This window comes from Oryctolagus cuniculus, chromosome X (genome assembly GCF_964237555.1).
Source record: "Oryctolagus cuniculus chromosome X, mOryCun1.1, whole genome shotgun sequence".
In the NCBI taxonomy this organism is placed as follows: domain Eukaryota; kingdom Metazoa; phylum Chordata; class Mammalia; order Lagomorpha; family Leporidae; genus Oryctolagus; species Oryctolagus cuniculus.
The window spans coordinates 5,688,264-5,713,261 of NC_091453.1; the positions used below are offsets into that span (position 1 = coordinate 5,688,264).

At 44.5% G+C, this 24,998-nt stretch overlaps 1 protein-coding gene across 12 annotated transcripts in view; it reads right to left on the reverse strand.

Annotated features, from left to right (window-relative positions):
* SH3KBP1 (SH3 domain containing kinase binding protein 1) overlaps positions 1-24,998 on the reverse strand; it is a 382,152-nt gene that overhangs the window by 161,508 nt on the left and 195,646 nt on the right. For 6 of the 12 annotated variants that reach the window (XM_070067164.1, XM_070067168.1, XM_070067169.1 and 3 more), the window contains 2 exons: positions 24,858-24,961; positions 11,789-11,918 (listed from right to left, as the gene is read on the reverse strand). In XM_070067164.1, the coding sequence (XP_069923265.1) occupies positions 11,789-11,918; positions 24,858-24,961 (234 nt within the window). Of the gene's footprint in view, positions 1-3,400; positions 3,476-11,215; positions 11,273-11,788; positions 11,919-24,857; positions 24,962-24,998 lie in introns of all 12 variants that reach the window. The other 6 variants (XM_070067163.1, XM_070067160.1, XM_070067162.1 and 3 more) reach the window with 2 other exon arrangements.

Below are 24,998 nucleotides of genomic sequence, written 5' to 3' on the forward strand. Positions count from 1 at the left end.
TACCCTCAGCCTTTAATTTTCAGTAGAGAATCAAACACAACTTTCCAGATACTTAATTCCAAAGCAGACCTCTTCCTACATGTGAAATTTCAGCCCTCTTCAGCCGGGCCTGCTCGCGATCCAAACTTGTTTTGTTGTAGCCTGGGCAACAGCCACCCTAGCACCCATCCCCGCCTCCCCACCCCGGAGGTACCGCACACTGTACCTCCAATCTCTCTGACTCATGTCAATTAGCAATTAGCAATGAAAGGAGCATTTCCTAAAGGGAAACTGTAAAGCTAAAAGCCATTTAAACAAATTAGCAATTAAAGAAACCACACAAAATTTTGACTGCCAAGGAATTAAATCTCTTTGGATGGCTTCACAAGAAATAACTGCATGCAGACACGTGTTTCTAGGAAAGCATTAAACCACACTTGACATGAAGCCGATTTCACCAGCAAGGTGATGGCGTTTGTTAGAGGGAAAGGCAGCCGCCCTCCCAGAGGCCAGAACGCCCCATGCTCTTTGTCTCTCCTTTAACACTATGGCCTTCCCCAAGCTGAATCCCATTCCTCAGAATGCTGGAGACATGACACTCTTCCTCTGACTGCTTGTGACATATGTGGGAAGGCACAAAACAGTTATCAGCAAGACAACAGGGACACATCACCTCCCCAGATTCTTTTCTCGCCCAGGCTCTGCCCACAATCAGGATCCTGAAAGGAAGAGCCTATTAGTACCAAGTTAATGCCTGGGGATACACGCACCCTTTGGTGGTCAGTGTATTAATTAGGCCATCAAAGGTTAGGATTCAAAGGAGAGCTTATGGAATATCAAACTGTGTCCCTAAACCTGTCGCTAAAAGCCTCTAGATGATAGGATAGCTCCTGTATGATGTCTCCTGATCATACAGATGCCCTTGGGATGAACATGTGCCATCAAATTCTGTTCTCTATTAGGCAATCAGGTATTATCTTCCCACAGGTGAGGTGGCCTCCTACTCTCAAAGAATGATATACCAAACACATTACAAAATGTTGGAGTCAAACAAATAGGAAGTCTCAGTGCAGGAAGAGACTGTTCAATGAAAACACAAAATACAGACAAGGTCATTATAAATTGCTAACAAATTTCAAAGTCAAATCCTGAAAAACAATGGTTTTGCTTGTTGTTGTTGCTGTTTTTCATAAAATGGTATTTTTGAGCCAAAACAGTGGGGGAGGAGGAAGACCCTTGGTACACATTTTCATTAACTAACGAGCAGCATTCGTGAGCAAGAACAGAGGACAGCACAATGAGGAACAGCCCACAACAAGGGGGTTGGCTGCAATTCACAAGTCAGGATTTGAGTGTGCAAACACGGAGAGCTCCCCCAGGAATAGCTAGCCATCCGTGGGTTTATCTGTTCATTGTTTCTGGTGATATCGTTGCTGAAGATAGCATTTTGGAGTCTAAATATTGTGTCATTTCTCCTTTAACAAGTTCATTTTGCTGTGTGGATTCTTTCTACGTAATAAATGGCCTGTATATTCTTTTTCTGGTTTGGGAAGAGTCATTTGAGGGCGAAAGAAAGAAAAGGTTAGTGGAAAGAAACCATCAGCTCTCCCTCCCCCATCCCCACCCCACCAGCAGCAGCACCACCACCAGACAGCAGCAGGGCAAATGGATTAGCTCTCCAAGGGCGGAATCTGCGGGGTTCTTCTATCATTAACATTAGCCAGAACCACAGGGTTTTCCACCACTGCCATCCTCATTTCCCGGAGCTCTGGTTCTAGGGATTTGCTGCCTTCTGGACTTATCTTAATAATGTGTTAATCACGTGAGGGAAGTACCCCACATTAGGCAGGGAGAGGCTGCATAGTCATCCAACCATACAAGCATGACCTGGGAAGAAAACACACAGCAGCTTTTTCTTCCAGAAATTCTGTAGTCTGGTTCTAGCACTTGTAAGTATGTAAGTTAAATATTTAAATTACCTGCATTGGTGAAATGGCTCAAAATGTAGTTTTTATATTATAACTCAAAATATAGTTCCTGTTTTTTGGAGGGAAAGAAAGGGGCCTTCATTTTCTTGTCTCTGTGGTGTCGTATATTTTAGTTATCGGTACCCATTATGCACATTATGCTATAAAACATACCCACATCCTGTTCACAATGCCAGGTGACACTCTCAGGCAGTGCAACCCAGCCTGCGAACTGCGGCCTGGGGCCAGTTCACCGAGGGCTGATTACCAGTGTGCAGTGAGCCAAGTGCAAAAAGTGCGCAGATTTGGAAACACCTTTAGCATTTTAGCAGCGTGCACTGGCCTGACCTCTGGACGTGTGACCAGGGGACCTGCCTAGGTTAACAGGGTACAAGAGCCATCCAGGAGCTGGCAAACTCCCGCAGTGAGGCGTGGGCAGCCAGAACACCACATGCGAAGTCATGTCCTATGCAGGAGGACCATGCATCTGTCTAAGGCAGACTAGAAAGAAAATAAAGGTGAACAGGGACCGTAGGAGAAGCACAGCTCTGCTGTTCGTGTCAGAAGCCTCTGTTTCATCACATCCACTGCACTACATATGTGCACGTGCAGACGTGTATATGCACTCTAAGGTGGATGCTTTCCTTCTAGCTGAGCAAAACACAGCCTCCTTGAATTTGTTTCCACCACTCCCATAACTGTCCGTTTTCGTGTAATTTACCCTACTCTGCTTCAATGGATCTCTTCAGATCCATGAGGCGTCTTTTTCTGTCTATAATTTCATATACACATATAGAATGTACCATGTGGCCAGAACTGTTCTAAGGCCATTATGAGATCAATGCATTCATCTCATTCATTTCCTTCCCCTCAACTTTTGGCAGCCTAATTTCACAAACACAATAGGCTGGCTACACACTGGTCCTGTCCAGAGAAGTCTGTTGTGTGGTGATTAGCTGCACAAGCAAAGCAAAACTCCATTTCTGGCATGGACTTTCATGCCAAAATCTTATTTTGTTGGATCGCACAATGACAAAATGGTTTACTGATTTCCAATGACCACTCCAAAAAAGCAATAACCATGAGAGGTTGATGTTTCTATGGGAAGCCATCTCATACCACCCCAGAAGCCCAGAGATACTGGCACAAATACATATGCCATAACAAATGCCACTGCTCCCTTCTCTGCACGCATGGTCATGCACGCATGTCACACATGATAGAGGCACAAAGCAAACAAGAAAGCACAAGGGGCCAACGCTGGGAAGGCTCCTGTAGCACACACCAAGGAGATGGCTCTTATCTTGGGCAAAATAAGTCCATGTCCTTGGATCAGAAATTCACAAAGACACTTGGCATAAGCGCGAGCAGCTCAGGATAGGACAGCTGCATCAAAAAACACAAGTCCCCAGATCTTATCTTTACAATTGCCTCCTGCTGTTAAGGTCACTCACTGTAATAGCGTCTGTGGCCCTCCGTCTTTCCCGGCGCAGCTCGGTACAGAATTGTCCCTTCAAAGGTAGTCTTTCCTGACAGTGAATGAGAGAAGAGAAGGGGAGAGAAAAACAGAAGGGGAAGGGGAGCAAATGATGGCAAAAGAAGGAAGAGGAAGAGTCTTTAACTGAACTTGCCTTCAGTGAGCCCACTGCAAGAGCTTCACCCACAAAATTCATCAGACACCATTAGGCAGGATTTAAGACCGTCACAGAATGAGCCCGAAGTCCCCATGCAGACAAGATGGCACTGAGCACCCAGAAGAGGGGCGGCCTCTGCAACTGGGCATGTAGGTTATGCCCAGTTCAAACCTGGAAAGCATTTCAATGTTGTAACTCAAGAAAATGAAAACCTCAATTAACTAAGGGGAATCCAATATGCTGGATTCCTTAATTAACTCAACTCTACAAGACAGTCTTCTCTTTGGAGGATCTGACCTGAGCATGATACAGATTCAGGCCCATTGTCCTTTATCTTCTATCCCTAGTGCTCTATATGATAAAAATTGATATTCACGCCTTCAAGATTCTAAATAAGACACAGAATTCTCTGCCACAAATTGATCAGCCTCAGCATATTTATGCAAGTAAATGTACTGGTATATTATAGGGGAAGTTTTACCAATCAGGTTTGCAACCAACAGTGGCATCCCCATCAATGGAAAGGGTTTTCGGCTTAGTACTAAGGGCACCAGAAAACCCTGTTTACTAAAACATCTTAATTGAGGTTGTGCCTTATCAGTCAGGAGACTGCTTCTGAGCATGAGGACATAGGACTCACCCCAGTAGGAAATGTCAAATTATCTTTTTTATTCTTTTTACAAGTAGAGGTTATCAATAACAGGAGACTGAACACACGGCTAAAGCCCAAATGTCTCTTAAGTACACAGAATACACACATATTGCCCAGTTTCAGTGTGCTCACACCCACCCACCCACCCACCAGTAGACACTCACACACATACATACAAAGGCTGTACAGAGAGTATCAACAGTGGGTGAAATGATCTGTTAAAGGCAAACTCAATTAATACATGCATACTTGAAATTATCTAAGAAATCAGTTCAATTATGGCTTGTGAATTCAATACTCAAACTGAAGACCAGTAATAGAGCTTCATAATAGGGCTGAGAGATGAAAACAGGTGGTCTCTATTTATAGAGAAGCAGAGAGGGAAAGTGAGGGGAGAGAGCAACTTGTCTCACTTTTTAGAAACACTCCACGTGAAAATGGGAAACTCAAAAGGAACCATAATGATAGCTTCTGGGCCTTATCACTCCTAATAGATGAAGGAAATGGGGAATGATCAGACCAAAAACTGGAGCAGCATCAGCTATTTCCAATTTCTGTAACATGATGGTGGTATACCCTTATTTTAAAATCTGGCCTCTTCAACAGGTATGCTCCATCCAATTAAAGCAAAACCTGAGGCACTCAAATCACTGGCTAGCTATGTCAGAACAACCCAGAGAAGTATCAAAGTATATCAAATGTTCTTGTTAAATTTGCAGCTTTTGAGGACTTTGATATCAAAAGCAGAGCAAGTACCAGCAACCAGTTTTTATTTGAACAAATTTTTACTCTGCTTCATCTTAATCATTAAGTAAATATCACTCCTGAGGTACACAGCCATTTTGTGAGTGAGAATAACAGTATTCATGTGAGTGTTAGAAAAAAATAAGGGGGCCGGGAAAAACATAATTCTTTCAATAATGTTCCTCCAAATACAACAGAACTTTCATGTGTTCTTCCCTAGAGTCCAGTGTAAGAATCACTGAGGTAGACCGTGATCCTGAAGCCTGGGAATGGTCAGGCCTTCTGTAAAGTGTCCCCATCCGCTGGTTGCATGGCAATCTGAGATGCAGCGTGTTCTGGGGCACATGAGGACCCCCAGGCACTCTAACTGAAGAGCCCAAGAGATGAGCCACTGGAAAGGTCACAAGTATGACTGACGTTGAGCTGACAGGAAGAGGGAGCCTACTGTCACCGTTAGCAGTGTTGGAAGGCAGCAAACATTCTTCAAAGAAGAACTTTTAAATTTGAACACAAAATCACATATTTATGAAAGCATCTCGATTTGTCTGAAAGTCTGTTTCATCAATTTGCTAACTGCTCTTGGCTGCTAATAGAACATCAAGCACAAACATCATCGACTCTCACAAAGGAAAAGGTCGGGTGAGGCCACAGAGCAGAATTAGTCAGCCTGGTTTCTTTTTACGTGTGACGAGCACTGAGTCACGTGATGCTTACAGTTCATGAAACACTATTTCTGCACCATATGACGGCTTTGTCATGTGTTTTCAAAAGCCACCTTCTTCTTTGTCTAAGCTTCACAAGTCACTGAAAGTATCAGAACCTAAACTTTTAAAATAAGGAATTGGGAAAATAAGAAATTCAATTCAAACTGAAAACCCAGAGTTACAGAAAGATAATGCAAACTTTTTCCTTCTGAAGACCGAGGAAATAGCTGAAAATGTTTCTAGAGCTACAGGATTTTTTGTAAGAAAGAATATTTCTATTTTTACAGCAATTATTAAAGCTGAATATCAGAAGCATGTTAAAAATATAAAAGATACATTTCTGTCTTCAACGTGTGGCAAAATATTATGAAACTGAACAATAGTCATATCTGGATTTCTTCGCCACTAAGTGCAAACAAATTTCATGGAGTCAGGACATTCTGTTATTATAATATTTGATAACTGTACTCATTCACATTAGTCAATAGTAGCATTGCAAAATTGTATCTGAAAAAGTAATTAATTAATCATGATCATGACCTGTGATAACGAGAAATAAGCTCAAGTGGACTCAGATTGGAAGTTTGTCAGCAGCTCTACGAAAAGGTGACTTGTTTGCATAACTGAGGCTAACAACAGAGTGTGCCAGGAAGGACTATATGTCATCCTGACCTTAGCACGCTTGAGCCAGGTCACACCTGGGACTTCATTGCACTGGGATGTAGTCTTCTCATCTGATACCAGGCTAAATGATCACTAAATTCCTTTCCATTCCCAACAGCTGAGATTCTGACTACACTATTAACATAACCACTCGGACATTTTGTTTTTTAAAAAGCTAATTTACTAAACACATTTTGTTTTGCCTATTTTTTTTTTTTACTTTTGATCTGCTACACAAGAATTAATTTCATTCTTTGAAAAAAATTTCTGGTTGGCACCACTTTACATATCCTAATGAGTGATTAGATCTGGGTGATCATCAATGGCTGTTAACACTCAAAATGAAAGATGGCCAGACAGACGAGCCTCCAGATGGAGCAGCCGTCACCACCCAGGAAGCACGTCTGCAAAAAGGGCACAGACATGGCCACGCTGAACCTAATCAAGTTCCTACATGACAGGGCAGAGATGCAATCAGCCAAAGCCAGACTGTGGGATACTAACGGACAAAGGAGCTCAGCTTCTTCAGCAAAACACTGCCAATACAAAAAGGAAATATGAAGAAGACACCTAAAGGGACTTGAGACGTATCAACCAATCAGAATGTCTGGACCTTATTTGGATCCATATTCAAATTAACAAATTACATAAAAAAAGATCACTATTGGGGAAAGTGAACGCTGACCATATGCTTAATTATTTTAAGGAATTATTTAATTTTTGTGTGCATATGAGTTAATGACATTTTTAGGTCATTCTTTTATGGATAGATAATATTTATGGGTGAAATTATATAAATCTAGGGTTTGCTTCAATACATCAGAAGGGCATATGGGGCTATAATTTTAATCAAACTGGCCATAGATTGATAATTGCTGAAACTGGGTGATGAGTGTATGGGGGTTCATTATATCAGTGTGACTTTTGTATGTGTTAAAAATGTTCTTTAACAGAATGTTCATAAAAATGTTTTAAAAAACTATAAAGTTTCATAAGTTCTATAAATAGTAAACACGCTTTAAAATTCCAATATGTTGCTAAATGCTTCTGCTACCTCATAACTATGAATTTTCTTCTCTGCAATAAAACGTTTAAATAAAAATATCAGCCAATACAATTGTTGTAACTCTTTCCTTGATAGACTAGATTGCTCTGAACAAATACCTAAGGTTTAGAGATTTTCATAAGCAAACATCATATGTAGAAACATATCAGATTATGAAGAAAGCAAGTCCAAGCAATTTTCACCTGTCATTCAAAGATAAAAATGCTTCCTTGGAGTAATAGAGAACTCATCAAGCATTTATTAAAATCCTCCCATTTGCCAAGCAGTCATGGCACACTTCTTTATAAATATAAAGCCAATGGTATTTCTATCACGGCTGTCCATTGGTACAGAAAACTCAGTAACTACCTTACATACTTTCTAAAAGTAGAAATGTGAAGAGCACAACATCAAATAAACATGTACACATACAGAGAGATGTGTGTGTGTCTATCAGAAGCAAAGACATATCAAAGACTCATGGTACAAAAGGCTCTCCTCATACGTACCAGGATAGAGATTTTATCAGTACTGAAAAAAAAACTAACCATAACATCTGATAGCATTTATGAAGACTTTTATGTGATACCATTATTGTCTCTAAAAGTTTAAAATATTGCATAACATTAGAAATTTATCTTAATCCCAGAGTCATATATTAATTAAGCAACTTTTGTGGAAAAATGTAATTTATGAAGAGTATTAAGTGGGCAAGAAGACCTTGACAAAGTATATTTGAGCTCATAACAGTAACAAACTAGATGTCTTTTTGTGTACTGATTTTTTGTCAGTTTGATGAAAAAAGTAAACATGTATTTACTGTAAATTGCACACAATATTATCACTGGAGGAAACTGAAGGAAGGGAACACAGGATCTCCCTCTACAGTTCTGACTGTTTACTTTTGCAATTTCCTGTGAATCTGTAATTATTTCAAAACAAAACTTTTTTTAAGTAAAGCGCATTGAAATTGCTAACAGCACTCTGTAGGGGTAGAGAATAAGCTCATTCATGCTAAAACCAAAGATTTTACAGTGACAAATCCTACCAATCTACATGATTTCTACGTGCGACCTGATCTGCTTAAACAAATTCTAACACAGCCACATGCACGCAGAGGCAAATCCGGAATGTAAATGGTGAGCTTCCTGGTGCTAGGGGCCCTGTCTGATTTGTCTCTGTGCATCTTCAGTGCCTTGGACAGTGTCCTAGGAACAGCAGGGCTCGACAGCTACGGAATCACTGGTGACTAGGAGGAGGGAAGAAAGAAGGGTGGGTGCACATAGACAGAGAAGTGCCCACTTTTCCTTAGCTGTACACACATCCTTGTTAGGAGACCATGCCTCTCTGGGGACCTCAAAACCCCTGCAATAATGGAAAAATCCCCGGTACAGTGCTGTTATCCTAGTTACCAGGTACAATACTATTCCAATGTACAGAAGCAGACACCAGGGCAGCTACAATTCTAATGAGGATTTGGGGAGCAACAGTAACTTCTGCCATGCTGGGATCAAGGATATCTTTTTCCCCTAGTTGCTAGGGACACTACTGCGCTCTCCTGGTCCTGAAATGGAAGGTTTTTTAAGCGAATGGGTGCTGAGCAGTGGGGTGTCTCTAGAAGAGAAATTTGCGTGCAGGGGAAGGAAGGCTAATGGTTGGGAAGATTGTTCCACTGAGCCTCCCAACCTTCCTGCACTAGCAATTCCAGCACCATACGCTCTGAGCTGATGGGTCAGGCAGGAGCAACTGGCCCTACTACCAGCCAGAGGACACAGTTCATTTCAGCAGGTCCAAAAACAAAAGAGCTATGACTTCTCTGACCGTCCAGCTCTGGGAGCATAGCTAAGATGGAAGGACATCAAGAAGTCAAGGCTCTCCCAAAGAGATGGCCCAATACCTCCCCAGATCGCACTGTGTACATCAGCAGATTCCAAAGTCATTTCCAAGGGCAGAAGTGACACTTCCTTGAACACATTTTTATTATTTTTTTTGACAGGCAGAGTTAGACAGTGAGAAAGAGAGAGAGACAGAGAGAAAGGTCTTCCCTCCGTTGGTTCACCCCCCAAATGGCTGCTACTGCCGGCGCGTTTCGCCGATCCGAAGCCAGGAGCCAGGTGCTTCCTCCTGGTCTCCCATGCGGATACAGGGCCCAAGCGCTTGGGCCATCCTCTACTGCACTCCCAGGCCACAGCAGAGAGCTGGACTGGAAGAGGAGCAACCGGGACAGAATCCAGCGCCCCGACCGGGACTAGAACCCGGGGTACCAGCACCACAGGTGGAGGATTAGCCTAGTGAGCCATGGTGCTGGCCCCTTGAACACATTATTAACCACTGAGAAAACAGCCTCAAAGCAACTGATACTATTTATGTCCCCATAGTTTTATCTTGATTAAGGAGAGTTATCGGGATAGGCATTTGTGGCATAGTGGGTAAAGTCACCACCAGCAATGCTGGCATCCCATATGGGCACCAATTTGAGTTCTGGCAGCACTACTTCTGACCCAGCTCCCTGCTAATGGCCCAGAAAAGCAGCGGAGAATGGCCTGAGTACTTGGGCCCCTGCACCCGTGTGGGAGACCTGAATGAAGCTCCTGGCCAGCCTTGATTGTTGCAGCCATCTGGGGAGTGAACCAGAAGACAGACAGCACTCTCTGTAACTCTGACTTCCAAAATAAATAATCTTTTTTGTTTAAGGGAAAAAAAGGAGAACTATCATTTATCCAGGGCCTTCTATGGGCAAAGCAGTTTATATACCTTATTGCTATTAGAACTTTGTAATGCATTTCCTCATGGAAATAAAGTTGTAATGGCCCAATTTGGCCCTCCTTCCAAATAAGCCTATTTAATCCATAGCATCCCTGAGGTACAGTGTTGTTACCACAGGAGCTAGTTACCAGACACAATACTATTCTAATGTACAGAGAAGACACCAGAACAGTGCAATTCTAATACGGATTTGGGGATAGTAACTCCTGCCATTCCGGGATCAACAATACCTTCTCACCTCCAGGTCACACTCATTAGCTGGTCTTTGTCACCAGAGAATCCCCAGGCTTCAGGCCAAGGAAAGTAGCAAGAGCTCAATTGCTCCAAAATACCCTCTAGTCCTGCCTACCATACACCTTAGGATAGAATGGGGTTCAAGGGTAGGAGAGTCTCAGGCTTTGGCAGCGAAAGGAAGGGGTACTGCTGAAGCCACTGAGCCAATCAACCAGCGCTACTATTTTTACAGCAGGTCATAATGACCCCGGGCTGCTGAGACCATCACGTGAAAGCAGGTGCCTGCGCACTTCCCTGGAAATGGCTTTACCTACCAATCAGGTATTTGACGATAGCTACAAGTTAAATACAAAGGGACATGAAAAAGTCTCTGGCGAAGCTGAATTAAAAGTTAGGTTTATTTGGTGCAAAAAGTATTGTGAAATCCATGCATACCTTTTTCCATGAGCTTTTGAAAGACCCCTCACATGCATGGATTATATTTTTCTCCACCAAATAAGTGTACCTTTTCATTCAATTCTGCCAAGAACTTTTCAAAGTACTCTCAGAAGAGAGACACAAGCTAACATGAGACCATTACCAGAGTCAAATTTTTCCAAATGGAACAGGAAGACGTTTAAGAATGATTTTTGCCAGGACAAAGCTGTCTTCCCCTCTTTAGAAAGGAAAGTCTGCAAGCCCAGGCAATGCTGCACCATTGAGACACAGTCGAGCCTCTTGTAACATTCACGCCCATGACCCTGGCTCAAGACGGCACAAGAGATACACAGACGCCCACGTGGGAAGTTGGGTTAGTGACTGGGAGAACAAAGCTTCCCGGTCCTGACCTTTTGCTCCGTGAGCTGGAAAGGGCAGCAGAGAAGCTGGAGGGAGACCTTCAGGCCCTGGAGAAAGAAAGACCTGAAGTTCGTTCTCACCATTGCAGAAGGATACTCATGCTCACCCAAGGTGGGGCCTGGCTCTCAGCTGTCTTGTCATACTTGTCAGGAAATTGGCATGCACTTATCTTCATAGCACCTCTTGCCACCAAATTTCTTTTTTGGTCATTTTTCTCCAAGTTCCTCAGGGAATGCTGACAATCTGATTTGGTTCATTTTAAAAATTAATTATGAACTTCGAGGAGGCAACACTTTAGAAGTATATGGAGATACAGCAATGTGGGCCACCCATGAGACAGTATCAGCATAGCATGGAGGCTGGCAGTCACCTATCCAGTCACATACAGAGAGTACACACAACTTACTAAACTGCAGTGGAGTAAGGTAGTATCACCAAGAAAACACTCGCAAGTTTTGGTCACCACCTCTGTCTCAGCATGGGATACAGAGCAGAAAGGAAGCTGCTGCAGAGCCCGCCCAAGCCCCGGTTCCTTCCCTGCTCAGTGGGATGGACTTCCTTACTTGACTTGGACAGTTGCTCATCCTGGGAGATGCCAAGCTCATCCGACTCGCCCGACAGCTCCTTGATGAAGTTGGAAGGAAACATTCCAGTCTTCCCATTGAGAACACCTTCCCACCATCCTTCTTCCACCTGCACAGAGGTAAAGAGAGTAACAGAGAGGCAGGTTCAGGTTAGACAACAGACTGGTTTGTCTCCCTTAGCTTTGGTACAGTGTGCAGAGTCCCCAGAGGGAGAGCAGACAGACCTAAAGCTTAAAAGTTAACAAGGATGGGAGGGTGAGGGTGGGCATTTGCCCTAATGGTTAAGACACTAGGTTATGATGTCTATGGATAACACTGGAGTGCCTGCGTTTGAAACCTGATCCCAGCTTCCCACTGCTGCATATCATGGGAGGTAGCAGGTGATGGCTCAAGTAACTGGGTTCCTGTCACCCATGTGGGAGACCTGGATTGAGGTCACTGCTCCTGGATTTGGGCCAGCACCGTTATCTGCAGACATTTGGAGGAATGTATCAGAAGACGAGAGTATGTTCTCTCTCAGGTAAATACACACACACACACTCTTTAAAAAGTCAACATGGAAAGACAAAAGAGCTCACACAGTCTCAAGATTCAGAATGTGGAGTGAAGGAAGGAGGCTAATGTGGGGTGCATAAATACAAATGAGAAAAAAATTAACACTTTATTTTTATTACAAACTCAAGTGAAATTTGGCATTTTCTTTGCTTATGAATGTAGATAACACACCAATGCTAGAAAGACCTGTGATTCATCATTGAACAAATCACGGATATTGTTATTTCATAGCATAAACAATATGGGTAACTCAAACTATCATTTGTACTTGTCACTTCTTTGAAATGGTGATAGTTACTATACCTACTGGGAGACCTTTGTTATTTAATGTATTAATAAGCGAATGCAAAGGTTAGTAAGAAAAATTTGCTTTTGAAATAGTTTGATAGCTACTTCAAATACAAATGGTTCTCTTTGTAATCCTGGTTTGTTTTCTTTTAGGTATTTGAAACCTATATTTAAAAACTGAAAACAGTTTCCTCAGACTATCGAAATGAACCAGACAGTCTAACACAAATAGTTAAGAATCCCTGGGGGCCGGCGCCGCGGCTCACTAGGCTAATCCTCCGCCTTGCGGCGCCAGCACACCGGGTTCTAGTCCCGGTCAGGGCGCCGGATTCTGTCCCGGTTGCCCCTCTTCCAGGCCAGCTCTCTGCTGTGGCCAGGGAGTGCAGTGGAGGATGGCCCAAGTGCTTGGGCCCTGCACTTGCATGGGAGACCAGGAGGAAGCACCTGGCTCCTGGCTTCGGGTTGGCGCAGCATGCCGGCCGCAATGCGCCGGCTGTAGTGGCCACTTGGGGGGGGGGGGTGAACCAACAGAAGGAAGACCTTTCTCTCTGTCTCTTTCTAACTCTGCCTGTCAAAAAAAAAAAAAAAAAAAAAAAAAAAGGATTCCCTGGGCTCAGAACTCAATCAGGAGGAAGGACAGCTTGCAGGTTTCTAGATTACCCTAGGATGATCCGGAAAGGAGTGGATGCATTAGGGAAGGCAATGAGACTGTAGTCATCTGAGCAGAGAGTGAAGGCTAGATCCAGGTGGACAGTGAGCATGGACAAGGCAGCTTCCGATTGGAGGCCCTGTGACGTATGAGCTGGCCTTGAGTGAGCAATTAGATTTTGTGATAGAATCATTGCAAAACAGCTCAAGTCACAACAGTCAGCTGGCATCTTTGAGGAAAATAAGAGCATTTTGAGAATGACCAAGTATGAAGTTACCAGAACACTGTGGTAAGCTACAAAGAGACCTGGAACCTATGCAACTTTTGGCCATATGCATGTAGTACCAATCCAAATCAATAAACACAACTTGATTCAAAGAAAACAGAAAACTAATCAAGGATCCAGTTGAAATCTTATCCTGAGACTTGGCAGTTGTGTGACCTTACTCAAATCCTCCCCACACACACTCACAAGATAAACTATGCTTTATAAGGAGCATAGTTAACACACTTCACAGCTGTCATGAGTTTAGGCAGGCCCTTAATCCATGTTAGAAGTCTAAACACTATGGTTCCACACTGTGGCCTGGGGATACAGAAGTGCACAGGATATGTGAGACTTACACATCCCTCAAGAAGGTGACATTCCATCAAGGCAGGAAGGAATGACTCAAAACTAGCAATGGCAGGTAAATAGATGAGAAAATGCCTCAGCTTAGCACACATCAAGCCTCTTACACAAAATCCAGTCAGTATCTTGGATGCTAGAGGAAGGCTTTGAGAGGAAAAAAAAATCAAAATTTAGGGTAGATCTTTAAAATTAGAAATGACAGCTATAATTAGAAGAGAGACATCCCAGAATGGGGACCCCCAGAATGATGCTCCCAGCCTTTGTAAGGGAAGTCATGAGATAGAGACTTGCAGAGTGACGACATTTGCGTGGTCACAAAATCTTCAGGAAAGAATTCAGACAACAGCATCCGTGCATGACTGTCCGAACAGGCATCCAATCCCAACTCCTGGCATTTAACAGCATTTCCGTTGAAATCATTCCATGTTTCTATGCCAACTCAACTGATAGGCATTACCCTTTGCAGGGGCTTTTTATAGTATTAAGATGGTTAGGAAGATTGTGCCATGAGCCTGAATATCAACAGTCACAGACTTTGTAGCGTCGGGTCTTTTGTGCTAGCTCTGAATAAGGACGCATTAAATGACCCTCTTCCTCCCAGGAATCCCAGGGCAGGAGCGGAAATCCAAGGGCTTAAACCACAAATGAGCAATCTCTGGCATAAGCCCGACAGCGCGGGGCAGCTGGGCCAACTCCATTGCATTCAGCTGGAAGACCTCTGAGCTGTTCCCGGGCTCGGTGATAAGTGGCTCCAGCCCAAGATTCCTGAGGGATGCGCTCCTGATGTGTAGGATGCGTAGGCTGCCTGCTGGGAAAACTGGACTATCTTTGCCACACCACACCCGCGGCTGCCTGGATTTCTGTCACAGCACAGTGTGCGAGGCGCGGCCTATGGGAAAAGAGCAGAGGTCTGTCATTAGCCGTGTGGGCGGTGCCGAGACATACAGGCGAGCCACCGCTCAGTGCCTGGGGGTCCCATTTCCCACACAGGGCACCGCGGGCATCAGGCTCTTTCCTCTGAGAGCAGGAGCCCTTTGTGGGGCGAGGGGTCAGCCCTCAGCTCCAGGACTGCTGAGAGCTGTGCAGTACTACCTCTTCCTACAGCCTGCCGCTGTGGTCTCATGGCCCAGGCTGGAGATACAAGAAAAATAACCCTCTCTCTCTCCAACAATTTCTAGATCAGCTTCCTGCCTAAAGAGGAGGACACTAAAGCCCTGGGTCATGACATTGACTCATTCAAGAGTCAAATCCAGTGCCTCACACACTGAATGAATGGGGCAATCACCGGGGCAAAGCCTCACAAAAGGACTTTTTTTCTGTGAGAAACAAAATGGGACCAAGAGATGCTGCCAATGTTGGCCGCCATTCTTAATCTGGTTTTTCCACACCCAGGCCTGTGCATTCCTCCAATTCCACCAATACTGAGTGAGCGCCTACCCTGTACCAAGCCAGGACCTCAGGTCACGTTCCCTGGTGAGCAAAACACACAGAGATCCCACCCTCAAGCCGCTTCCACCACACGAGAGGAACACACGGAGCCTGCGCAGCCCCTGCTTGGAAACCACGCTTGCTGGTGCGTCTGTGCTTAGACAAGGAAACGTGGCCCTCTGTACTAAAGTAGGGATTAAGGTTAACACCAAGGGTTTATCATTTCTGCTCCAAGTACAGCTATTTTTTTTTAATTTATTTGACAGATAGAATTAGACAGTGACAGACAGAGAGAGAGGTCTTTCTTCCTCTGGTTCACCCCCCAAATGGCCACCACAGCCGGTGCTATGCCGATACAAAGCCAGGAGCCAGGTGCTTCTCCTGGTCTCCCATGCGGGTGCAGGGCCCAAGGACTTGGGCCATCCTCCACTGCCTTCCCGGGCCACAGCAGAGAGCTGGCCTGGAAGAGGGGCAGCTGGGACTAGAACCCGGTGCCCATATGGGATGCCAGCGCTGCAGGCAGAGGATTAACCAAGTGAGCCACAGCACCGGCCCCTCGAAGTAAGGGGGCATCTGCTCACCTTCTCCCAGCTCCCCTCATCACCTGCACACGCATGTGTGCACACACACACACACACACACACACTCTAACAGTCTCTGCAGGCTTTGGCTCTAGGTTGAGACCAAATTCTGCCTGTGTCCCATCATAACCAACCCAGCCAGTTCTGGAACCCACTGCTGTGCTCCAAAGCCACCTGTGACCCAGAGCCAGAGGTGGGCACTTATACTTGAAAGTGTCTGAGAAAGAGTAAAACCATTTAAACAGTTTGTCTCCGAGTGCCCTGCAATTTTCATGTCTTTACAATCAACAGCATCGAAGTGGGGTCAGAATCCAAGTAGGCAGCTTCTAAATTTTAGCCCTGTGGGTGGTCAGAGAGAACAGGTGACTCAACACTCCCACTCCTACTCCCACTCCCACCCCCACAGAATTTTGCAAACATTACCTGCATTTGTAAAGCATGAAGGCAAATGGCAGGAATGAAAAGAACATCCCCCTGAAGGGTGGCAGAGAGGGACCACACCCGCTACAGCCTTCTCATCCAGTGAACCTTTTGTTAGCCAAACCCCAGTTAACAGCACACTGGAGGGCAGGGTGTGAAGGAAGTAAGTGGGAAGGAGAGGTACACGGGCACACAGAGCCAACATCCATTTCAAGAGCAGTGGTACCGCTCTTCGCATCGAAGAAAATCAACATGTAAGGAGGAAAGGCCTACACCTGACCATCCCAAAATTTTCTTCTTTTCTTTATTCCCCAGAAACAAATAAGAATTTCAATACTGAGAAACATACCTTTCCTATGTGTGAAAGGTAGGGAAAGAGATTTTGAAATTTAAAACTCTAGAAAAATACTGAGTTTGTAAAAAGTGCTTTATAAACTGAGGTATAATTCACATAAATGCACAGATCAATTTTAACAAATGCCCATCGTGACCCACACATCTGTCTGCACACAGAGTATTTCCATCACTCTAGAAAGTTCCTTTGTGCCCCTTTCCATTCAACCCCACCCCAAGCACCTTCAATCACTTTTGCCTTTTCTAGAACATCATATAAATATGCTAAGACATGGTTTAACTTTTTGACTACTGCTGTAAAAATATACATTGTTTCTGGCAAATATCTTTTTCTGTCAGTAGAGTTAGTGGAAAAAAATGTATTTTAAGGCGGCCACTTCCTGAAGGCACAAACACTTATATTATTTTCCATCCTGGCTGTTTTAAATAACTATTTCTGTTGACTAAAGGATATGGAAAGCTGGCTATGCCAAACATCAAGAAGCATTATTTAAATCCTAAACGCCTGAGCCAATAGTTTCTCCCAATTCTGGTGTAATTAACTGTATAATTACCTCTTTCTGGCTGGGCCAGAATACTCCATACACACTGGGAAGCTGATTTTTATTCCCTCCCCTTCAGTATGCTGAGAACAATACCGTTGTGTATGAGAGGGGACTTTCATAAGAAATGTAGAGTGACTGAAAGGATAATGACTTAAGAAAGCATATACAATCTGTGTTCAGGACTTGGGGAAGCTCTGCCCGCGGATATAGTGCAACCCTCATGACTTCCGTCAAGGCTGACAGGGTTTGTGGTAGGGCTTCTAGAGACATCCTTCAGCACTGCTTCAGAGTCCTGTCCATCAGAACAGCCACAAGCTAGCCTACAGGTCCCCATTTGCTTAAAGGACTCTATGCTAAGCCCTTACTACCATTCCAACTTGAAAACACAAAGTGGGGGCCAGCGCTGTGGCGCAGTGGGTTACCGCCCTGGCCTGAAGCACAGGCATCCCATATGGGCGCCGGTTCTAATACCAGCTGCTCCACTTCCCATCTAGCTCTCTGCTATGGCCTGGGAGAGCAGTAAGAAAATGGCCCAAGTCCTTGGGCCCCTGCACCCACGTGGGAGACCTGGAAGAAGCTTCTGGCTCCTGCCTTTGGATTAGCGCAGCTCCAGCTGTTGTGGCCATCTGGGGAGTGAACCAGCGGATGGAAGACCTCTCTCTCTGTCTCTCTGCCTCTGCCTCTCTGTAATTCTGCCTTTCAAATAAATAAATCAATCTTAAGTGGGGTGGGGCACTAGTGGGAGATGAGAGCTTGTCCCAAAAGGGATTAAGGTCTTTCTCATGGGACCATGGAGAGTTCACACAAGATGAATAGCATAAAACCTGAACCCGGCCCCACCCGGCCTCTCTCTGCCTCTGTCTTGCCATGGGATCACTTCTTCCCATGTGTGTTCCTGCCACCACTATTCACCATGAGATGTAGCCAGAGGGAAGCAGGGCTCCTTCAAGAGCCTGTACCATGCTGTTTGAACTTTCAGCCTCCAAAACTACGAGCCCAAGAAATCTCTGTGGTAAAGGAGCCCGTCTCAAGCATGCTGTTACAGCAACGGGGGCGGCCCTTTACAAGCTCAGTGTGGGCAGCAGTGCAGCTTATATTTCAACTTCATTTCATTGGCTCCGCTAGTTCTGCCTCTGGTACTCCATACCTGTCCCAGTGCTCACAGGTTGCGCCCTGCTTCAGAGCAAGGCTGTTCCAACACTCTGTCCTGCTCCCTCCAGGCTAGCCCAGTCCCTTAGATCACACACACTGTGCTTGCTGAAACATTAGTCCAAATACTGCTCACCTTCCATGTGTCCAACTCAAGCTTCCCGTTCTCCAGGAGGCAGCTTCTTCACCTTCCGTGAGCACGACTGTTTCTGAATTCCTCCCTCACACGCCATTCTGGGAACATCTTAGCTACCTTCTGTAGCTGCGCCCATCTCACCTTCCTAACTAGGCTGCGTACGTCTCGGGGCAGGGAGCCTGTTCGTTCAGTCCATCTCCAAATCTCCATAAACACTTTCCTTCAACACTGAAATACTGCCCACACAAGTACCACATGGATTGTGAACACATGTAAACCTCCAAGTATGTTACTTTTATATGGCTGCACCCTGTTTTGTATACTGATGATGGAAATCTAATCACTTTCTCTTCTACACATGGCTTCTGTCTACTTAGTATGAATGCCTGACCACCTCTGGGCATTAGGAAATCAGAGGGGTCTGCTCCAAAGTTATTTGGAGAAATAATTATGCAACAGTTTAAGCTCTCTGGATTATCAAATCCCAAGAAAGAGTTTTTAAATTAATGCTATCTTTTCTTGAAAAGAGATATAAAACCATCTAAAACAAGGTGGTATCTTAAGAAGCAAGAATTTAGGTATGCTTTGGACCTATTAACCAAACACTTTTAAATGAACTTCATGGGCAAACATGAAATATGGATGAACTGCCCATCCACCCCAAAAAGGTTGCCTGATTGAGTGAAGGCTTTGAAGAATTTCAAGGACATATTTAAAACTAGCTGAGTGAATCAAATGTCCTTCTGGGAGCACACGAAGGAAGATGAGGGGTTTTGAAAGCACAAGCTATCATCTTTGTAAATCACAAAGCCAAGTTTGGCTTTAGGTGAGCCCCTGTAGGCCTTGGTCTCTAGCCTGACCAGGGACCACTGAGAAATAATGCAAAACCTAACCATAAAGAACACAGAAAAGCAGGCAGCTCTGCACAGCCCTGGGGTTACTCAGAAAGGCTGGTTAAGACCAAGCTCATCCACCACAAAAGGAAAAGAGGCTTCTTTGCCAGGCTCTAGACATTACAGACCGAAAACCAAAATGATTTCAATGCACTTTTTCAAAAATAGGCCAAAAAGTCATTTTTGCAACTCCAAAGGCCTTTGAATGCTGCTTCTCAAGGTACCTTTGTGCCTAGACCTTTTCTGTTCTTGCTGTGATTAGAACTCTGCATTTCTCTGTCCTCTCCACACTGGACAAAAATGACCGAACCGTGTATTTGCCATATTTCTTTAAAAAGAATCCATCTAGGAATGCACAGCCTTTGGGTTGGCAGCGATGGCAATACCACCACTCTCCAGCCAGAAGGCAGAAGCAGTGGCTCGTGCCTTCCTGAACAGCCTTCACTTCGCCCACTCTTGGACTGCCCTATGCTTGCTCTCCCGCTCTAAGCTGCGCTCCACAGGCTCAGGCTCAGGCCCAGGGCTCCTGACTCCGGCCAGAGCAGCAAGCTGATCTCTGTGCTAGGGCCACAGTTGTTTCTACCCAAACCTACCAAAGCCCGTTATTCCTACTGGTGGCACACACTTGGTTAAACAGTGCAAAAATATACAGTTGGGAAAGAAACATAGTGGTAAGAGATAAACAGTAAAGATTTGAAGTTAAGAACACCTGCTATCAAATTAGGTGTGGACAAGTCAACTACCAAAGCTGGGGCAGTGACTATAGAATTTTAGGGTTATGTACTCCAGCTGTTTCACTTATATTCCGATAAATACACTTTGAAGAAAGCAATGGGAATCATTGAGGATGCACTACAGATGGAACTCAAAGCAGCACACCTATATTTAACGAAAAGGTCTTGGCCCTCTGTCACCAGGCTGAGTTGACAAATGACAACTGAATACAAAAATCAGATATAAATGTAGATGGACTCTTTTTTAAGATTCCATACCTGATTCTACAGTTTCAAGAAAGTAAGAAGATCTCCCTCTGTCTCTCCTCTCCAACACTGCCTTTCAAATAAATCAATAAATCTCGAAAATATATGTATGGGGACAGTGCTGTGGCACAGTAGGTAAAGCTGCCAACTGCAGTGCCAGCATCCTATATGGGCGCTGGTTTGAGTCCCGGCTGCTCTACTTCCCAGCCAGCTCTCTGCTGCGGCCTGGGAAAGCAGTAGAAGATGGCCTAAGTCCTTGGGACCTTGCATCCATGTGGGAGACCCAAAGGAAGTTCCTGGCTCCTGGCTTCAGATCAGCGCAGCTCTGGCAGTTGCGGCCATCTGGGGAGTGAACCAGAGGATGGAAGACGTCTCTCTGCGTCTCCTTCTCTCTGTAACTCTGACTTTCAAATAAAAATAAAATAAAAATCTTTTTAAAAAGAAAAAAATATATATGTATGGAAAGAAAAAGAAGCCCTTTCCAGTGACTTTAAAAAAAAGGAAAAATGAAAAGAATACTGATGATGTAGGTGGTAGCTAAGGCTACCTGTCCTGTCACCGAGGTGAGGACAGGCACATGCTGCCATCACTGTCCTCCTTTACTAAGCTATGATGGTGTCTCTGCAGCCCACAGGCAGGTGAAAGTGAACAATCTCTCTTGGAGATGTATCGACCATCTTCCTTTTATTGACTTGTATTTCTTCTTAAAGCATTAGTATATGGAAAACGCATCTTCTACAATAGAATCATTTCCAATTCTTGTTCCCTCTTCATTCTTTTATGACATGCATATAAATATATTTTACATGATTGTACCCTAGTGTGTGCAATTTTGTGTTCTGATCTGTTCATTTATTTTGCAAAGCACTGTGTTCATATTTCCCTTTGTTCATTTACTTATTCAGCAAACATTTATAAAATGCTCACATTGGGTTTCAGGCACTATTCCAGGTGGAGTGAATATAAAGATAGATAAAAACGAGGTCCCAGCCATTGAAAAGCTCTCAGCTTACTGGAATATAACAGATAATTACAATGCGAGGTATCATAATAAATCCATATTTAAAGACCCCTGTATTTACCATCTTAATAGCTTCATAATCGTCTAGCTGGGTAACATCTGAACAATTTAATACCCTTCCTTGATTATTTTTCATTATAATAAACACTGCTACAACTGATATGTTCAACAGTTTTTCTTTTGTTAATCATTTTCTGTGGATAGATTCTTTAGGAATGAGGTCACTGCATCAGTATTGTTCAGATCTTTAGAGCTCTTGATAAACCTGCTTAAATAGCTTCATGTAAGGGTCATACGCATATATAATTTCATCAGCACTTCCAAGCTTTGTGAACAGTCTTACCACTAAGTAGTTTCTCAGGTTTTTTCATAAGTCTTGATTTTTATGTCTTTAATTAATGCAGGATGGAACATTTTCTCATTGTTAAGATATCTTTCATCTTGTGGGATTTGTGTTTATCATTATTATAGCAGCTTCTTAATATTTTTACGTTACATATTTTTTTGTCATAATTGATTACAAATTTCCCTAGTTGTCAATCTCTTTCTTTAGCTAGAGAGTTAAATTACTGAAAGTTTCAATTTTTTTTTAAATTAGTCACATCTTTTTATATTTTTCCTCTGGAATTTCTCCCATAGTTACGACCTTTTTTTGTTTGTTTTTATAAATTTATTTATTTATTTGAAAGACAGAGTTACAGAGAGGAAGAGGCAGGGAGAGAGAGAGGGAATCTGCTGGTTCACTCCCCAATTGGTCACAATGGCCGGAACTAGGCTGATCTGAAGCCAGGAGCCAGGAGCTTCTTCCGGGTCTCCCACATGGGTGCAGGGGCCCAAGGACTTGGGCCACCTTCTACTGCTTTCCCAGGTTGGGAAAGAAACATAGTGGTAAGAGATAGCAGAGAGGTAGCAGAGAGCTGGATGGGAAGTGGAGCAGCTGGGACTCAAACAGGGACCCATATGGGAAGGGCCTTAACCTGCTGCACTATAGCACTGGCCCCCCATAGTTAGAATCTTAAGAAACCACTCTGCCAGCCATGCATTTAACATTCATTCAGCCTTCAATTTATGTCTCCTTTGCACCTTGCTTCACAGCAGGGATAAAAAAGTATGACTGACATATTAATACAAATTATCCCAAACTTGGAAATAGGTTAGGCATATCCTCCCAGCACCACACTGGGAAGCCCATTAACTGCTTCCCCAGGGACAGGTGCCTTTGTTTGGCACACTACTACTTTTAAGGCAAGTTAACATCTCCATTAGTGAGGATGTTAACCGGTAGAAAATACAAAGCAATGCAAATGACTGTCAGCTGGCAATGAAAAATACATTTCAACCTGCAGAGATGCAAATGATTCGCCACCTAGAAAAGATAACTCAAGGGTTACCATTCTATTGTCCTGCGGCCACTACAGAGTTTAGCATCTAACTTAGCAACCTGGATCAGGTGTATTTTCTTTTGGTCAAAAATACTTGGCTCTTTCACAGCTCTCTGAGTTGGCCTGACCATTTTCCAGATTCCCTCATTAATGAGTTAAACAAAACTCTGACACATGCTCCTGGTAGGTTTGTGTAAGAGCCAGGAAATTCAGCTTCTAGCAGCAGCCCTGCCAATTCCACCCCAACAATAGCTCACTTAAAGTCCTCCTCAGCTTCTAGGTTTGTTTCCTGCAAATCCTGCCGTTCTGTAAGGTCAAATGGTATTCAGGAAACGAACGCACTCAGGAAACTGCATTTCTGTGTGCCGACACAAGCTGAGCATCCCTATTCGTAAACCCTTTGAGCACTGACGTCATACCCTGAAAGTTTTGGACTTTGGAGCATTTTTTCAGATTTCAGATTAGGGAGATTCAACCAGTGAAGTCTCGGGAAACATTTCAAAATCTGACCAACTCTGAAATCTGTAACGCTTCTGGTCCCAAGCATTTCAGATAAGGGACATTCAACCTGTCCAAGTGCTGTATCAGAACAAATGAGGAGGAACTGGTGTTGGGCCACAGCAGGTTAAGCCGCTGCCTCTGATGCCAGCATTACATAGCAGTGCCAGTTCAAGTCCCGGCTGCTCCACTTCTGATTCAGCTCCCTGCTAACACGCCTGGGAAAGCAAGGGAAGATGGCCTGACTGCTTGGGCCTCTGCACCCACGTGTAAGATCCGGATGGAGTCCCAGGCTCCTGGTTCAGCCTGGCCCAGCCTCAGCTATTGCAGCCATTTGTGGAATGCACCAGTGGATAGAAGGTCTGCCTCTCCGTCTCTGTCTCTCCCTCTATCTCTCCGTCACTCTGCCTTTCAAGTAAATAAATAAATTATTTTTTTTAAATGAGTGAATGATGAGGTTCTTAAATCTAAGGTCTGGGATCCCCCAGGCCTTTTAGGGAGTGGAACCTGAAAAGCTCACCCCAGTATCTGAAGGGGCATTTCTCTAGCAGGTCTGGCTCTGCACAGCCAGGACCAAAGAGGGCGAGGCAGTGTGGTGCAGAGGAAAGAGTGGGGATCCCAATGAGATGTGCCTCTCTTTACCCCCTCAGCCTGCCTCTGTTACGGTCTTTAATATTTTCTCTTTTTTTAAGATGTATTATTTATTTACTTGAGAGGCAGTTACAGATATAGGGAGGGAGAGACAGAGAAAGGTTTTCCATCTGCTGGTTCACTCCCCAAATGGCCACAAATGCCGGAGCTGGGCCTATCCAGAGTCAGGAGCCAGGAGCTTTTTCTTGGTCTCCCATGTGGGTGCAGGGGCCCAAGCACTTGGGCCATCCTCTACTGCTTTCCTAGGCCATTAACAGAGAGCTGGATCGGAAGTGGAGCAGCCGGGACACAAACTGGTACCCATATGGGATGCCGGCACTGCAGGCGGATGCTTAACCTACTACACTACAGTGCCAGCCCTTGCTAGGGTCTCGAGCCTCTCTCCTCATCGCCACGACTAGGTGCTGAAGACGAGTCAGTGGGCTAATGTGTAAAGACCTTGTCACGTCTGCCACATACTTAGACTTGCTCTTTTAATACATGTCACTTCTTTTCCTTCCATCTATATCCACAGTGTCCCCCACAATAAACACGGAATCCATACTCGAGAGATGGATCCGGATCAGCCTGGACACCCAGAGTCTTCCAGTCATTAAAGAAGAGACAGTTGGCGGCACTCGGCTGGAATGCCAGAGCTACTCAGCAGGCCGTGTTAGAAAGACAAGGGTTCCAAATGACGGCCTCACATCTGACCCCAACCGGCTTGGAGACATTCCTCTGTGGGAACTCATTTCCTCAGAAAGGAGATTCAACTAGATGATCCATAAGGTCTCCTGGAGTTCAAACAGCCTGCGCATGTGCAGAGAGGGCTCCTGGGCGGTGGAGGTGGGTGGGGGGCTCTGCCAGCCCACAGGAGGCCACGGTGTAGCAGCCAGCAGCACGCTTACCTCTCCTACCACCTCTATGATGTCTCCGACTTTCAGCTCAAGCTCATCATCATTCTGCGGCAGGTAGCTGAACGCCACCTGACACCGGCGTCTCCGTCGCTCGCCTGGATGGGGAAAGCAAAAATATTTAGATACAGCTCT